At 44.5% G+C, this 18582-nt stretch overlaps 1 protein-coding gene across 6 annotated transcripts in view; it reads right to left on the reverse strand.

Annotated features, from left to right (window-relative positions):
- SORL1 (sortilin related receptor 1) overlaps positions 1-18582 on the reverse strand; it is a 98057-nt gene that overhangs the window by 35877 nt on the left and 43598 nt on the right. For all 6 annotated transcript variants that reach the window (XM_030538111.1, XM_030538110.1, XM_030538109.1 and 3 more), the window contains exons 13-25: positions 17614-17792; positions 15320-15506; positions 13800-13928; positions 13346-13431; positions 11563-11735; positions 10431-10562; positions 8849-8940; positions 8010-8256; positions 7021-7159; positions 4650-4823; positions 4343-4456; positions 3451-3573; positions 2138-2257 (exon numbers count right to left, since the gene is read on the reverse strand). In XM_030538111.1, coding sequence (XP_030393971.1) covers positions 2138-2257; positions 3451-3573; positions 4343-4456; positions 4650-4823; positions 7021-7159; positions 8010-8256; positions 8849-8940; positions 10431-10562; positions 11563-11735; positions 13346-13431; positions 13800-13928; positions 15320-15506; positions 17614-17792 — 1895 coding nt within the window. The remainder of the gene's footprint in view (positions 1-2137; positions 2258-3450; positions 3574-4342; positions 4457-4649; positions 4824-7020; positions 7160-8009; positions 8257-8848; positions 8941-10430; positions 10563-11562; positions 11736-13345; positions 13432-13799; positions 13929-15319; positions 15507-17613; positions 17793-18582) is intronic.

Genomic DNA, 18582 nt, shown 5'->3' on the forward strand with positions numbered 1-18582 from the left:
GCTAGATTAAGTGGCCTTCTACAGTTTGAATTCTCTTCACTGTGTAGATACTTGAAGACTGTTTAACTGAAAGTATCAGAGCAGATGTAATCTATGTAAAGTGTGGACTGAATTTTACTATGTTCTTAGGACTCGTCTCACTTATATCCACTAGTGTAAATTCTGTTGTCATCACTGGGTTGACTCCAATGTATGAGTAGAGAATTGGGTCCACTAACTCAAGGCCTGATCTATAAGCAGCGTCAATCCAGAGTGACTCTATTTTCTCTAGCTGAGATGCACTGGTGTAAATCAGTTGTCAGTGAAAGGGAGGCAGGTCCTTAGCACATGACTTTGCATAAGTTACATCCTCTTTATAGTTCAACAGCCCCAGCTGGAAGGCTAGATAAAGAGGCAAGGCCATGCTGAAAACCACTCGCCACTGGAGCCGAGCATCCCTTCTCTTAGATCAATAGTTTAGAAATTGCAAAGAAAATCCTTCTTTTTTGCAATGTGTTTTACTGTTACAAACAATCAGAGTGCAAGCTGTAAAATTAGATCAGTGCACCCCTGGCCTATTTTCAGTCTGTACATGTTGTAACCACTGAACACTTTTCAGGGAGAAGTATTCTTATTAGTTAACATCTTGATCTTCAGGACCAATGGTTACAATTATGCCTCCTTATTTTGCAGATCTTCACAGGTAGGGCAAGCCTGTTTTTATGGTAGACCATGTGGTAATAAATTTTTAAGCAAGTTTTGAAGCACTGTCAGGTGTAAAAGGCACTACAGATGAATGACCTCAACGTTGATTTGATTCCATCAGTGCAATCTTGCAAATATAAGCGAAGATGAAACACTGTGCACATCAAAAAACAGCCAGCACTTTCAGAAACGCAGTGATTAAGTTGCTAAAATCAACAGATCGTAAGCTAGATGCTTATTCTCTCATGACTATGATCTTATTAGTTTCCTGGCCCAATTTGTACATGCTGGGTCACCCACAGCTCCAACTGACAGGTTGTTCAGCACCTGTGAAAAACAGGGCATGTAGCAACATGTTTGTGGGGCTTTATGCAAAAAGGGCATTCGCTGGTGAAAGGTTTTTATTTTTAATAATTTCAAAAAGGTTTTCCCATAAGCCTACAGAAATTTAAAACCAAAATTTGTTTCCCTGAAATTATTTCTTCTATTGCTTGCATTTGCCCTGGTTTGTTATTGCAGGGTCACTCATAAGTCTTGGGCTCCTACCACGGTTTGAGTTTTAGACAGTATTTTATATGCACAAAATGATACATAGTTTGCCAATAAATATTAAGAAGGTGAAAAGGGCAGATGAGCACGTTAATGTGATTTGAAAATAATTCTCCAGGTTAGTTGGCAGACAGAAAATGTCGATCATCTTCAAACACCCTTGCAAGGCAGGTGACTGTTATCCCCCTTTTACAAATGAGGAAACTGAGGCATGGAAGTTAAACCATTTAGTCAAGGTCTCACGGCAAGTTACAGTCTGTCAGCACTGGGATTAGAAATTGGTTCTGGCTCCACGCTCAATTCACTAGCCCATGTTGCTGCTACATTAGGATCTAGTCCAGTGATTTTCAAGTTGTGGGTCATGACCCTAAAGTGGGTCATGACTTTGTTTTAATGGGGTCGCCAGGCCAGGCATTAGACTCCCCGCTGCCCAGGTCTGAAGCCAAAGCCCAAACAACTTAGCTCTCTGGGGTCCCCTGTGGCGTGGGGCCCCCTGATTCTGGACTCTGAAATCTAGAGTAACACAGGGCACTGGGATCATGTAGTCATTTTGCTGTCAGAAGTGGGTCACAGTGCAATGAAGTCTGAGAACTGCTGATCTAGTCCAAAGCCCACAGGTATCTTTCAACTGACTTCAGTCAGCGCTGGCCTAGTCCTTTAGTTGCTTCAGTGTTTCCATCTTAACTTCTATGCCACAGCCAATCAGGATTTCCCTGCAGTAGCCACTAGCACAAAATACAGTAGCAATAGGGCAATGGAAGATTCAGTCTCATGACACCTTCCTGCACAGCATGTGTTCTTCCGCATACAGCTATCCTAATGCAAACCCTTTAAAAACACAGCAGCTGATAGCCAGCCATGAGCAACTCCAGCAGAGGGTTCCCGATCACATCCCAACACTTACCAGTGCAGTTCGCTTCATCTGACCAGTCTCTGCAGTCGTTATCGCCGTCACACATCCAAGAGAGACGAATGCACATTCCCGAGCTGCAGCTGAATTCATCACTTCTACACTGGTGAGCATCTACAAACAAGGCACCCAAAGTTCAGATGGGGTGACTGGGGGCGGGGATTGAACACAAGCTTAGAAGAAAGAGCTGCCATTTCATTACTGGCAGCCTGAGCAGCTCAGAAAATTTGTTCTGGTCTTGAAAGTATTTTTAGTGCATTGTTTCTAGCCCTGAAAGATCAAAAGCTACCGTGTCACTCTGATTCCCAACTTCTGTTCTTGCCGTGGATTTAACAGTCTGCAGCCCAGGAACTATTAGCTTTAGAGGTTGACGGCCTCACCCACAACCCATTCAAGATGCTGGGAGCTGCAGAAGCTCAGCTGCCTTTGAAAATCAGGCCAGAATCTCCTTTGAAATTAGGGATTCTGAGCTCTTTAGGGAGTACTGCAATGAACTGGCTAGTGTGTGCCTTCACCACTGCCCTCTGCTGGACAGAGGTGGAACTGCTCAACACTGCGCCATACAGCCTAGACTGCACACAACTAATGGGAGACTCCCCTTTCGGTTAGAAGCCTGTGCTGTTAATAAAGGAGGCTGAGTCCTAACCCTGCTATTATTGTGCTCATGATGTGCAGCACAGGGACAGCTATGAACCCGCCAGATGGCCAAAGATTTCTTACCAGTATGAAGCAACTGGGGGAGGGTGAAGGGGAACCTACTGCCACGGCACTTGAATTTGTAGCCCTGATGGCTTTAGGAGATACCAGATCTTGGAGCTATCTACCCCATCTGGGTGCCTCAAGGCAGCTGTGTTTTCACCCTGCTCCAAGACCAAACACACTAAGTCTTGGAAGCTGCATGAATATAATTTTTAATCCCTGCTTGTTTTGTTTTATGGCAGATGTGCATGGCAGGTGAGGGGAGCTGGGAACATCTGATATCAGAGCCTACCTGCCAGCTCAAGGCATGACGCCTCGGGCGGGGTGGATATGAGCTGTCATTATTGCATCTCATCCCCTTCCCTGGACCACATCTGCACTAGCTGCCTGACAGCATCCAGGGAGGGGCTAGCAAGCCCTGGACAGTGTGCAAGGTGGGTCCCCTTCAGTGCTCTCCTGAGAGCCAGAGATGCTGCCTTGCCCTGCCTCCATCCGGGCAGGCTCACCCCCTGCCTGGTGTAGGGAACAATGATATTCTTCCTGGGGGGGAGGGGAGAAGGGAAAGGACATCCAACAGAGACAAACAGCTTGCTCCTTATCACGCTTACCGCAGTGGCTTTCATCACTATTATCTCCACAGTCGTCCTCCAGGTCACATTTATAGGACAGCGGGATGCAGGTCCCTGAGCCCTGGCAGCGGAACTGAGTCTCGCTATCACAGACTGTTGTGGCTAAAATAAGGCCGGGGGGCAGAGAAGAGAGAGGTTTCAAGGCCGTCAATTAAATAATTCTCCCTTGACCCAAACTCATATGTTAAAATAAAAGCAAGGGGAATACAATGGAGGGAAAGAGCTTCCTCAGAGCTATTCTTGCTACACATTCTGGCTGTGCTGGATGAATTTCTCCTGGTTCAGAGCAGGAAGGGTTAATGGTCTGACCTGGAGAGGGGACTGAAACCAATTCCACACTGCAATACCAAGCCTGGAGAAAGTGTCCTCCAGCCGGAGAGAAGAAAAGATGAGGAATCATGGCTGGCTTGGCTTGACCGGGGGGGTGCTTGACTCTAAGGAGCCACCAGTTGGGAACCTTAGGAGCAGCTAAGCCTGGGGAGACGGTTTGGCCTGGACTTTGTCTTATTGTTCAGTTGCTTGGCATTCAGACCCAAATCTAGGTCCTAACTTTGAACCTGGCCCTGTTTCTGTAATGGGCTGAGCCACACCTCTATGACTTGGGGACAGCTTGGCCAGATGGCTGTTCATAAGCTCATTGGGCTCTTTGTCTGATTTTCATTCAGAGGATGGCCTTCTCCTTGAATGTATCTGAACTAGCTTCATTAGGATATATCACGCCACAAGGGCTTGTAGGAAGGGCAGAAAGACCATATTCATTACTACTAATCCCTTCTCCATCACTGGTTGAAGCATTTTGCTCCTCAGCCAGGCTCGATAAATGATTACCGCTCAGGACACAAACACAAAGTGACCACAGAAGGACACTTACGGCAATTCTTCTCATCACTCATGTCTCCGCAATCGTTATCGTTGTCACACTGCCAAATGCTGTTGATGCAATTCCCGTTGAAGCATCTATACTGGTTAGGCAGACAGGTGTTATCTAGTGCCCAGCGTGTGTTTAAAAAAAACAAGCTACAGTTAGGCACAGCACCATTATCTTTGCCAAGTGATCGTCGCTCTTTCTAAGCTTTACGCTCCAGGTCAAAAGGTAACATAAAGCTGACCTATCTCCCAACCAAGGAACTGATCGTTTTTCAGGATTAAATAGCAGCAGGAGTTAAACAGGGTTTTACCTTCCTTGATGCAGGTGTTGTTCTTCATCACGTATCCGTGTGGACAATCACACTTCACTTCCCCTGATGGGAGCACGCTGCTGGAGACTCCCTCAGGACACTTGCAGCTTCTGCTGTTGTTTGATTTGGGCAAACACAACAAACTGCAAGGCTTGGTGTTGCAGGCATTCTGCCCTGTTGGGAAGGAACACAGTAACTATCTGGCACTGCAGTACAGGGCAGGGAACCTGACACTATGTCTCCGGTCATCCCCTTGATTCAGGCTGCTACGCAGGCCCTCTGGGCACCTGGGTGTCAGCTTCACTTGGCTACGTATTGAGTCTGGGCTTGGGAGATGCCAAGCGCCCTCTACTCCCATTGACTTCAATGGGGCTTGAATGCATGCTCAGTGCCACACTCGATCAGGCCCTTTGATCCTAGTGAGAAGTGGCTTACAGATTAATAAGTGAACAGGATACACACTGCGCAGATCCCCCGCTGCCTTATATAGGGAAATATGAATAATTAAATGGAGAGTTTTTTCCCCTTCTCAGATGAGATGGTGAAGTCAAACCACGCTCTTTGGGACAGAAAACATCTTTTGATTTTGTTTGTACAGCACCTATCACAAAGGGATCTTGGTCTATGACAGAGGCTTCTAGCCACTGCTACAATACAAATAAATAATAATTAATAATAAACCAACACTGAGAATGCAGTGCTCTCTCTCTCTCTGCATCAAGCTTGGGGACGACTTAATTTAATTCCCTAGAACACAAGTTTCAACTCGGGCTTGGGACCACCCTCCATTTCATAAGAGCTACATGGGAAGAGTCATAGAGCTTAAGACCAGAAGGAACCACCAAATCAAGAAGTATGACCTCCTGCAAATCACAGGTCCCCAAAACTACCTACCACAAACAAACTAAACTCAACAGTGAAACCGAGACCGAAGGATTACAGCCCACAGGTGCTAGACTATTATGTGACATAGGCAGAGAATAGGAGGGACCGAGGTGCACCAATGCCCGAGGACCCTGCAATGGCAGGAAACTAATTGAGATAAACCAGAGGATTCTGGCAAGCAATCCATGCCCCTTGCAGTCCCTTCTAACTCTATGATTCTATGATTCATGCTGCAGAGAGAAGGCAAAAAACCTTACAGAGGATCCCAAAACTTTCTCCTGTCATGACAAGTTGCGGCAGCCTGGAAAGGGTTGAAATGCACCGTTCTGGAGACCTTTTCAAAGGCAACCCCAGAAAGCATTACCTTCCAACAGCTCGTTAATACACTTCATTAAATAATCCGAGAGGAAGGAGGGGCTTCCCATCAGCAGCTTCCAAGCTAACAAGAGCACTTCAGAACACAGCAGCCTAAGGACTAGTTAATCGACACTTAACAGCCTCCTTCTGATCAGGCTGAGCACTTGCAGAGGCTTAAACACAACTGAACAGCCTTTTGTTTCAGAAGGATCAGATGAAGTCCACAGCATCTCCTGGAAACTTAGGGGGTCAGTGACTTTCTGCTTAATTGGACTCATTTTAAGATGCTACTTTACATTCATTCTAAGCCATCTGGAGGCCTCTCAGATACAGGCTTATCAAATCTATGGCTCTAAACTCTAAATATTCATGCTACCATTTCATCTAAAAACAGTTCACTCTCAAAGCCCATTCAGTCCCTGACCTCTCTGCTTGGAACTCCAGCAATGCCGGTGGTTTTGTAATGAGGGCACACCTGCCCTTTAGCCTAAGACCCAACAATTCCTTTCACAGAGGTCACTAAGGAGCTATCGGATGGTAACAACTGCTACCTAACCAGGCCCTGAGCTGGACTGAAACCAGCGACCTCGAGGTGACAAAGAGATTTTAGGATTTTAAAGCTGATATGTGATAAAGAAATCGCGATGTACATCTATCATGCTGAAATTTATTGACAGCAAGCGCCATTCACAAAAGACAGACAATGCTTAGTACTATGGCTGAGAGCTGCGAAGTCTCCTAAGGAATTTGGATGTATTTGGACTCAAAAAAAAATTGAGGAAGGATGCCCAGTGTTTAGGGCACTAGCCTGGACTTTGGAGACCTGGGCGCAATTCCCTGCTTTGCCAGCCCCCCTGGGTGATTTCTCTCCCTCTGTGCCTTACTTCTTCATTTGTACAATGGTATAACAGCACTTCCCTACCTCAGGGTGTTCTGAGAATAAAATACATTAAAGACGGTGAGGCATTCAGATACTATAATGATGGGCGGAGGCCATACAAGCCGTTAAGATAGACAGACTGCCAAATCCCATTCAATGGGAAGTAAGCAGCCAAACACCCTCGCTGGCTTTTGGAAATCTCAGCCTACAGTCTACTTAGAAAAAGTCTTTACAAACACTCCACATTACCTGTTGTCTTTCCTCTGTAGAAGATTTTCATATCCATGATCCCGTTTAATCGTCCAACTAAAATCTCCATTCTCGACCCACTGTATTTAGATGCTCTAAAAATACTCAGCTGCGACCAATCATTCCAGTAGATTTCATTCTGAAACATAAGCTTTGTTCCTTAGTCCATGCTTTGGTGGAGACAGGCAAATATCATGACCTCTGCAAACTTATTCTTTTCCAAATTCAGGATTTGAAGGAGGATATACAGATCAGGAACTCCCGGCTAATCTTGATTTTTCATCAAACTAGCCAATGCAGAAGACCAATTTCATAAAGTCAGTTTCAACCGAAAACCAAGGGTCATTTTTTGCATAGACGCTGCCTGTGCTGCTAAGGTTTCATATACCACTAATTCTACTTTGCACTTATATATCGCTCTTCAGGTGGCTTTGCAAGGTGGGGTCAGAGTCACTACCCCTATGTTACAGATGGGGAAAGTAACATTGTATTGGGGTTCAGTGATTTTCCCAGTGGAGTCACAAAGTGAGTCAACAGCAGGGTCTGGAACAGAACCCAGGTCTTCTGACTCCCAGCTCCTACTTGCTCATGTCTGCTTGTATGAACACAGCAGTACAAACAAGAATTAGTAAAGCACAGCTATGAAGCTGGGTTCAGATAAGCAGACATACAGACAGGCAGGCATCTGAGAGATGTTAGCCAAAGGTTATCCACACTACTGCAGCTCTCAAACCTACGACTCTCAGGAGAACAGGATTGTCATAATGTTTCTTAAGCCCAAAGGAAAGACGCTAACAAAGGTTTAAAACTGGACCAGTGCAGAACCTGAAACAAAAGCCATGTGTGTGCGTTAAGGCTGCAAACCTTTTGGTGAACTGGGTCAGACTTCATGGCGAGCTTGGGCCACTCAACACAGCTCAGCGTTTCTCACAGTTTGGGCTGAGCCCCTATATCTACTGTACTTATCTTCACACACATTGTATAAATACCTTAAATACAGCAATCGCATAGGGATGAGGAAGACTATCCAGTATCACAGATCTCTGCATCCCATTGAAATCAATCCTCTCGATTCTATCCATATAGGCTTCCGTCCAATAGATCCAGTGATCATCCACAGAAATGCCATTTGGCCATCTCACTCCCTCAGAGACAATGCAACTGGCCGACGAACCATCCATATCGCTTCTGTAAACGCCAGGTCTAGAGTCTCCCCAGTCTGTCCAGAACATCAACCTGATTATGTCCATAAGAAGAGTTAATTTAAAATAATAATACAAGGCCTCATCTAAACAGGTATCCACACAAAACTGTGAACTCCACTCTTTAAATCGTATCTCGTAGAAAGAGTATGTCTTTTTAACAGGAACTCAATGGAATTCAATGGACTGCACCTGACGGGGAATATCAAGGTCCAGGACTGCCTTTCAGTATCACAGAACCACATGTAAAGCAGTGATTCAGCATACAGTCAGTTTCTAAGAGGTCCATTTCTCAAATATTAGCACAGTTACATCCACTGAAGAGACCAGCGCTCTGCCTCCTATGCTGCATAACCCGGTGGAAGCTATGGAGTTTCTTACCAAGGGAACATTATTGTGAGGGAAATGGAAAATTGTTCCCAATCTCAATCGAATTGAAGCCCAGTTACATGGATCATTGTATTTAGGTGAGAAAGAGCCACGCAGGAAAACAGCTTTCAAAACAGCAAATGGAGGAGCGCACTACTTTGATCTTGTATGAATTTAGTACTAATGAAAAGTGCTGGATTTACTTGGTTGGTTTTAATACAAATTAACACGACTATTCACAGATAGGTCCTACTCACCCTTCTTTAGGCACCAAAACAAGGGCTCTGGGTCGTTCGAGTACAGAGGAATTCAGAACAGTAAATCGCATATCTCCATCTGGATTGGCAACCTAGCACAAGATGTAGAGGGTGTGGTTTTTGTTTGCAATATGAAGAACAATTGCATTGTTTAAAATTAAATGAAATTCTGTAGCGTTTAATTACAACCATCTAGCAAATGACGGTTCAGTGCATACATACTTGACAAACAGTTATCTTACGGCAAGTGATAGAAGTTTATGGGCTTCACTTACTTATGTGATTTCCACACTGCTGAACAAATTGCTTGCTGCCGTAATGCCCTATGTGCAGCTCATTCTATCCCGTCCCATTACAGAGAGGAAATTGTTCCATTTAATGCAGCTCAAATAACCTGCTGCAGGTAAATTACTTGACAAATTTATCCCTTATGTTCGCCAGCTGCTCACAACTTGTCCTTAATTTTGATGGGTGTGTGTGTTATTGGGCAGTAGTTGAAGAACTGCTTATGCTAGCATATTTGAGCCTATGGGCTCTGCTGGGAACTCTTCACTTGAACCATTTGTAGTCTATAATTTGTCACCAACCATAAACCACATGATATTGTTTCTGCTCACTGACTGCATGAGTAAAACTTTTAACTAGGAGAAAGAGGAAGAGTGAGTAGCGGCAGAACCAGAAGCAATGGTCTCAAGTTGCAGTGGGGGAGGTCTAGGTTGGATATTAGGAAGCACTATTTCACTAGGAGGGTGGTGAAGCACTGGAATGGGTTACCTAGGGAAGTGGTGGAATCTCCATCCTTAGAGGTTTTTAAGGTCAGGCTTGACAAAGCCTTGGCTGGGATGATTTAGCTGGGGTTGGTCCTGCTTTGAGCAGGGAGTTGGACTAGATGACCTCCTGAGGTCTATGATTCTATTCAAGTGAGGCACAAAATTTGAGGGGAGTACGCTTTTGTGATAACGTTCGTGCATCTTTCACGGTTCACCACTATTTTCCTAAAGAAACCAGCAGTTGTACAAATACGGGTGAACAACAACAGAGTACATTTGCCAGATTTATTTATGAGCATACTGTGAATCCCTTTTGGACCGTTCAGCCTGCCCTGAACGTGTCATATGGATCTGAATGCATCAAACTAATTTACAGGGTAAGCCCTCTTCCATCATCATCATCATAGCAAATCCTAACGGGATGTAGTCTCCTTGCAAATCGAGCACCATGCAAATCGATCTCTACCTATGTTCATAAGACAGTCTGGCTGGATATTCAGTGTATGTCCCTCACTAGCGATCTTAGTGCAGCTTTTGGCGCCACTGATGGTGGAACGGGAAATGCATTTTTGTAATTCACTGATCTTCCATCTTAAATACAAAAGGCTGAATCCTACTCTGCCTTATGCATGAGTAGTTGCAATAAGACCTTGGAGGAGAAGGCTGAATGGCCTTACTGCCCCTAATATGTCAGCCAACATCCAGGGATGGGGACTCACAGTTACACATGGTGCAACAGACTGAAGGTCTGGTAAAGACAAAGCAACATGGCTACAGCTACCTGCTGTCATGAAGATCGGTTGCAGACATACCTCAATTTTTGGAATACCAGCATTCACCCAGTAAAGCAACTGACTGAGAGGTTCAAAGGCCAACGCTTCCACTGTTTCTAGGCCAGTGCTAATGATTATCTCCTGTCCAGAGCTGCCGTTTAGACAAAGACGCTAAAACAAACAAATAAATAGAAAACTCTAAGCATCAAGGTTAGTGCACTCAGCTGTTTGAGGTGGGGAATTAGCAAAGGAGCCACTAATGAGAAAAACCTAACAGCCGTAATTGCATTGCAAAGCGTATCTATTACAGCTCCCCTGAGATACATCCATTTCTGGGATGGAGGGAGGCCAGGAGATAAACTGGTGTCCAGTACAAGAGAAGGAACAGGAGAAATTTTTGGCTCAAGGGGAAAATACTCCTCTTGTGGTATGTGCTATCTTTCATTTCCATTCATAGCAGAATATAGGTGCTTTGAAAAGTGCTTTGTAATGGTTTTCAAAGTCTCACACAAAAGACCACGACAAACTCAGTTTATGTTCTCCACCTCAGTAGAAGGTTTTCTGCTTCAGTAGAAAATTCCAAACCTGGGGTTTAACCAATGAAGTCCTCTCATGTGGCTTAAAATAAATTATGAACTCTTTCCTCTTATAATTTCTTTAAGTAGCTGCTATCTTACAAATCGGATACACAGGGCCAGATCCTCCACTGGCATAAATCAACGTAAAGTCATTTACACCAGTTCAGGATCTAGCCCTTAGAACCTAAAGGACATTCGTGACCAGACTAGCCCTTCTAAGATAGGCTGCATTAGGCTCTCAAAGATAGGAAAACATACCTCCACGGGCATAGCTCCGCCCTGGCTCTGGCTGTATTTTTCATTAATAAGAATGCTTACCTCTTATACAGGGCTTCTCGTCAACAAACCTCTAAGCACTCTACAAAGGAGGTTAGTTTCATTCTCTCCATTTTACAGATGGGTAAATTGAGGCACAGGAATGTGAAGCAATTTACCTAAGGTCACCCAGCAGCCAGTGGCAGGACTAGTATTCCAGTCTCCTGAATCCCAGTCCACTGCTCCACGAGGCTATTGTATCACACAATGTATACGCTCTTCTAGGAAAACATCCCAGAGTACTGTGCTAGGCAGGGACTGCCCAGAACCCTGCTTACTTGGATAATGTCAAGCGTCACATCCGCCCAGTACAAACAGTTGTGGTCGTAATCAAAGTCCAGAGCCACTGCCCCTCGCAATCCAGTCAGAGGCAACTCCTCGCTGATTCCAGAAGAGAGATCGTACCGGTGGATGGAGTAGCGCGTGGCATACAGAATAAACTCATTCTCTTCTAGAGGTACAGAGAAATATTTATGTAGAAGCCTTTTCCCATGAGTTCCCTTGGGGATAAGGTGAACAAATGGGTCTTCTTCATTTCTGACCAAAACCACACAGTTAGGATCTTATCATAAATGAGAATCAGGCCCTTGTTTTTGGAGAGAGAAGATTTTAATTGGTGTATGTCAGTAGCCAGAGACTTCTGTAACTCTCACGCAAAAGTGAGAGGAAATCATTACTGCTATTATTTATTTGGGTTGGTGGAAAAATAGGGTGAAAATTGGAAAAGTAGGTTTTGAAATGCCTTTCTTTTATTTATAATGTTAAATTTTGTCAACATTAAAAAAAAATGAACCAGCTGAAAACATCTGCCCAAAAATAAATAAATAATAATTAATTGTCCAAATGCCTTCTCTGGAGCCTAAATGTGCTTAATATTTGTGAGCCATAAAAGTGTCTAAGTCGACAGATCCCGATTGGAGTCTTTGGGGTCTAATGTAACATAAATACTTATCATGTAAGAATCTGGGGACCATCTGTCTGTTTTGTATAGTATCCAGCACAATGGAGTCCTGCCCCAGGACTGGGACTCCTAGGCACAGGAGTCTGTACCAAAAGCCCACACCAGGTGAGGTTTGCTCTTGTAGAGAACATTTCATGCCTCTCTGATGACCACTCGACACTTCCCTAAAACACCAATTAGGCTGGGGGCTGGAGGGAGGGAAAAGAGTAGGGGGTCTTGATTGACACCAGGAGACTAACTCCCATTGATTCTGGCTTGCTTTGGATCATGCACTACCTGCTCCCTTGCAGATACTGCTCCCGCTCTCGCTTTTGCACATTAATCACATTGTGCATGACGCAAGATTCAATTAGGGCTCTAATGAGCAGAATGCAAATTACATTGGCAGCACATAGGCGAATGAGATCACTGCAGGGCCCTCATGTCTGGAAAGGGAAGGGGAGGAGGTGACATCTTCGTGTGACTTGTCTGGCTCACACCACTGCAGTGCTAAGGCATAAATTTTGCCCTGCATGGGCACAGAAAGCTCCAAATGGCTGTCAGACACAGTGGGGGCAGGACGGGGAGCAGTGGCTGTATGGGGGCTCTTCAGGCTGGGCAAAGGGATGGAGAGAGAGAGAGAGAATTCTTGCTCTATTTGTTCTGGTTTTAATCTTATTTTACATCTATTACAGTATGAGTCAGGAAATCATGGAGGAGTTTGGTTCCCAATTATCACCTATTTTCATGTCTTCAGCTCCCCTTACTGAGCAAAGGGTGTTCAGCACCTTGTGGAATTGAGCCCTGACTCTGACCCCCAATCAAGTGCGGCTGGGGCATCCGAACTCCATGTCACTTAAAAGGTTAAATTCAAACCTGCTTCCATGTCAGAAACTCTCACTGACTCCAATGCAAGATTAAACCCTCAAAAACTATGTAAGGGACCCAGGAGGAAGAAACGATGTTTTACATGCTCAGATATTTCAGCTGCCGTTCCATTACCTTTCTCAGATTTCTGAGAGCCTCACGGGAACTTGTGGAGAGTTCCTAAACAGACAGCCAAAGGAACACAGCCTTTGCTAGGAAGCCACCAGGGTGGCAGTGCTCCCACGGAGACTTACCTGCTAGAGGGCATGGCACCAGCTCCCCTTCTAGCCGCGATTCAACGTCTCCTCCTGAACAGGTGTCACCAGAGACCTTGCGGTAGCTGGAATGTATATACACACACACATTCATTTCTTAAAGGAAAAAGCTAGCACATTCTCATGTGCAATCAATGCAATCAACTGGTTCTCACAGGATTTAGAATTCAGGGCATCATTAAACCACATTATACTGTGTACTCCATGGGTGCATTCCCCTTGTTTATTAATTTGATCCTTCTTTTGATACCATTCAAATAAATTTCGTAGACTTAGACTGTAAACTCCTTGGGTTAGGAACCCTCTTTTTGTTCTGTGTTTGTACAGCACCTAGCACCATGGGATCTGACTTGGAGGCCCAAGGAGCTACAGTAATGCAAATACATAATAATAATTTGAAAAGTCAAGTTTCTTGCCCATGTGCAGTACGTACCCTCTAGTTTTTCTATAAGATGAGCCAACAGGACAAGGCACAGGTGGGGAATATGGTTTCCCAGCAAATTCAGGATCAGGGACACAAACTTCCAATGATAAGTCATCACTCAGTTTAAAACCAAAATCACTAAGGGCAGAGGAGGGGGAAAAGGAAATGCTATCATGTTATATTGCTATTTTCATGTATTCTTTGCAACAGTTTTAGAAACACAAAGTGTTTTGGAAGACCATTAATTGTAACATTCATATTAATAGAAATGTTTTTAAATCAGACAGCAGCTGGTATCGAAAAACCTCAAAACATTTTACATGCATTAAGTAATTAAGCCTCACAATCACCAATACATTAGGGCATGGGTGCCAGCACTGGACTGAGACTACGGATACTCAACTCTGCCACAGGTTTACTGGGTTACGTTGGGCAAGTCCCTGTGCCTCAGTTTCCCATCTGTACAATGGGGATACGGTAGAACCTCAGAGTTACATACACCAGAGTTAGGAACTGACCGGTCCACCACACACTTCATTTGGAATCTGAAGTACGCAATCAGGCAGCAGCAGAGACCCCACCCACCCAAAAAAGCAAATCCAGTAGAGTACTGTGATAAACATAAACTACTAAAAAAAATGGAAAGCAGCATTTTTCTTCTTCATAGTAAAGTTTCAAAGCTGTATTAAGTCAATGATCAGTTGTAAACTTTTGAAATAACTATAACGTTTTGTTCAGAGTTATGAACAACTTCCATTCCCGAGGTATTTGTAACTCCAAGGTTCTACAGTAATGATGTTTACCTCCTTTGCGATCTATGGATTAAAGAGTGCTAGATAAAAGTATTATTGTTAGATTATCCTAATTTTACAGAGGGGTAAGCCGAGGCACAGTCTGGTCAAGTGATCAGTCCAAGGTTAGACAATGAGTTAATTGCAAACCCAGAAACCAATCCTGCAGTCCTTTATTCCTCTTCTGACCAGCTGTAACCAAATTCATCATTATTCCTTATTTAGGTGCCTAACAGGGAGCAGAACTCTATAAAAATCTGGCCTCTACCCAACAATTCACACATTAACGAATAACCTTTACATGTGATTGTCAAAGCAAAGCTCCTTTATCTTGACAGCTGTTTAGTTTCACTGAAGTCTAAATTAAAAATAAAATTACACAGCAGTGCCAATCACATCCCTCTGGTTAAATGGTCTCTTAGCGTTTCTATAGTAGCTCTCTGTCTTTGGAAATCATCCTCATCCATTTTAAGGGAGAAGTGATCAGGTAATAATACTTTGCTTTTCTACTGCACCTTTCAGAGTCTCTCAAAGTGCTTCAAAGACATGAATTAAACTTCTTACCTCCTATTAATGAAAGGATGTTTTCAGTCTCTTTAGTCTGCTCTTTGCTATACAAATAGGCCATAGATACAAAGAGATAAATAAACTGGATCTCCTTGTTCGCTCACTGTTGTTAGTTACTGATATTCATAACTGAATAACAATCCAGACTAAAGGGAATTAATTGGTACTTACCATTCAAAGTCTTCTCTCGTACATGAGCAGTTGGAGACCATAACTGGTCTATCAAAATCTTCCCCATTGAAGCAAGTCGCATGAGGAGTTCTCCTTTTGAAAACTGTCTTATGCCCCAGTAAACATTCATTACCTCGCTCGTCGGAGGGTGACCACAGTTTGTAATCGTTTTCTGTGCAAGGGACGCCTATGAGAAATGATATGCTTGGGTTAAATAAAAAAAACTCACCATGACCTACATACCCAAGTCTTGAGATTTAAAAAGAGGGGGTCTGATTTTCCTCTGTCCTTGTACCGGGAGTCATCCTTTAGCCCTGTGCAGAATGGGTGCAAGCTGCTGGGGACCTGAACATGTTAACCATCTCTGGAAGCCAGTTGCTCTGCTAGCATTTTGCTCTTTGCACAGCTGCCAATAACCATACAAGGGGCAAAGCTGTGGAGAATCAGGCCTAGTGTTTTGTCTTTTCAGGAGCCTGTGTTATATCATGTGAACATGCACATTCCCTGCGGCTTCTATCCCAGGAACAGCATCTCGGGCTAACCTCACTGATCCCCACATGCTGCTCCCCTCTCTCTGGGGTGCTGAGATTTCACAATATAAAGGGCTCCCAGAAGCCCATGCAGGGGATATGAGCATACTTTGTGTGCTGAAGAGCAGGCTCTTAAGCAGGGATTTATGGACTGGAAGATCTATTGCTACATGGATTTTCTGAGGCTTCGTCCTACAGAGCAGGCATGTAGGGGGGAGGCGCAATTTCCAGGTCTCAGTGCTCCAGTGGCACTCTGCAGTTTGCAGTGGGATTCCTCTCCACCATGCCCTGCCGAGTTCCCCAGATTCCAAGCCCAGTTTACAGGCCAGGTGCGGAGGGAAAAGAGTTGCATGTTAATATCTTTTATGCCTTGGGTTTAAAAGGGGGAATTGGCTAGCTCCAAGGCTTGCCAATGCAACCTTTCCACTTCCTCCACATTAACTGCTCAGTTCAGGACAAAGTTGGCAGTGGCTGAAATCCTCTTATGGAGCCAGTTTTCCCTCTTTTTCACACTAGAGGGAATCAGGGGTAGCTCCATAGGAATCGGTGGAGTAGACCCACATGCCCAAAACAAATAGAAAAAGAGACACTACTCCAATTCAAGGCACACAGCATAGGGAAGAGGAGAGACGTTCGGTGACAGAAGGCAATAAACGACTCCAAAGCAATGATAGCGCATTTGCGACGACTTACTTAAATGAAGTCAATCTGATCCCCGAACAGATCCATTTATAACAAAATATCAAGGGAATCAGTTATAACTTTTAGTCAGGCAAATTCCTCTGCCAAGTGTAACTGTTCTTTGATTAAACTGCTGCTGCGCAATCAGAGCAGAAATTGGTTATAAAACATTCATTAGCCTGGCTTTCAGAAGTAGGTTGTTGGGGTGTTTTGTTGTTTTCCCTTTTTAAAATCCTTCAATTATCTGAGAGGAGATTTTAGCTAGAGAGAAAAATGTCCTTGGCTGGCATTTCCATCTAAATACTCCGTGAATGGGTATTAAGGGACACAGAACCTGAGGAAGGGGAACAGTATCACTGAAGTTCCTGGCATCTGAAGGTGAGCCTCTCTTAGGGTACGTCTACTGCAATGAAAGACCAGTGTCATGGGCCGCGGCTGGCCTGGGTCAGCTGACTCAGACTTACAGAACTATAAAACTTCAGTGTAGACTTTCAGGCTTGGGCTGAAACCTGGGATTTGAGACCCCACAAAGGAGGGGTGGGTCTCAGAGCCCAGGCTCTAGCCCAAGCCCAAATGTCTACACTGCTATTTTTAGCCTTGCAGCCCAAGCCCCATGCGCCCAAGTCAACTGACCCAGGTTCTGACACTTGGTGCCAAGGGGTTTTATTGCAGTGTAGACATACCCATAGGCTCTGAGCCTGCAAAAAGGACCGCGTGGGTGCAGCCCTCGAGCTTTGCAGAGCCCTGCTGAAGAATTGACTTGCTTTTCAATGAGACTTGGGCTCCTAAGTTATTTTGAAAACAGGACTAAAGCTCCTAAGTGAGTTAGGTGCTTGTGAAAATGTTATCAGAGCACTCAGATGTAGGCCGTTCTTCCTTTTTCTCCCTCTCCACAGATAAGCGACGAAAGCCCATGAGTTTTAAAGGCCCTACTTTTCCCCAAATTAATATTCACTGGGGGAAGTTGCAGGGATCTGCTGCTTTTCAAGGAATGGATACCTGTGTTTGAAAAGCAAGAGGGTGGGATAAACAGACACCGTACGTGCAAAGCTCAATGCCACAAGAGTACACCAGGTCCCTTACCGAGCACATCAGTGGTGTTGATCTGCAGTATCAGCCAGCTGTGGCCGTTCTCTTTATAGGAGCCGAAGATGGTGAACACGGTGCTCTTCTCCCCTGGCTCAGTGAGAAGCCCATACACGAATACCGGTTTCTCTGAGAAAGTGAACATTTTCCAGGTCTCCCCTTCGTTTGTGCTGTACCTAGAGGGGAAGAGTAAAGGACAAAACCAGGTACTTTCAAAACCTTACTATAGCCATGGTCATGACTAATAACACTTGGCTTTTCCATCTGTAGATCTCAAAGTGCTTTACAAAGGAAGAGCAGTGTCAGTAGTCCCCTTCTGCAGGTAGGGAAACTGAGGAACAAAGCGATGTGACTTGCTCAAGGTCAGTGATAGAGCCAGGATTAGAAGCCAGACTTCCTGATTCCAAGTCTACCGGACCACACTCATCACAAAGCAGAAACAAGCAGCTACATAATTTATCTGGACGATAGCTGGTTTTTATAGATACACATGCACATGGATGTCACAGGACAGTGACAGCTGCCTTCAACTATGTGGCTTGAAATTCTGTCAATGACACAAGTGAAAGCTCATGAGAGTCTGTGCACAAAAGGAAGAACGTGGCAGAAGCTGATCTGTAGATGGTAGTTGGTTTCCCAACACCATAGATGTGAACCAGAACATATGAAAATTCCCTGCAAGGCCCTCTGACCTTTTTCAGAGAGACTGACCCCGAAGCTGCCAAGGGACATTGGTATGAGGCAGCATATGTGCTTCCTTGACACAACAGTGATGCTCATATCGTAGACTAAGTTTTGGGCCTTAGTTTTTGGACACCAAAGCTACGTCAGAGGGGATGCGCCCTTTCAATGTACATCTCTGTAGCCTATTTAACTTTTGTAGGAATCCATGGTCTTAGTCGTGTTGAAACCTCTCCTGTATAAAATTTAAATTAAGCTCTTAAGTTAGTTCACTTTTAGAACAGC

The sequence above is a fragment of the Gopherus evgoodei genome, chromosome 19 (assembly GCF_007399415.2).
Source record: "Gopherus evgoodei ecotype Sinaloan lineage chromosome 19, rGopEvg1_v1.p, whole genome shotgun sequence".
In the NCBI taxonomy this organism is placed as follows: Eukaryota; Metazoa; Chordata; order Testudines; family Testudinidae; genus Gopherus; species Gopherus evgoodei.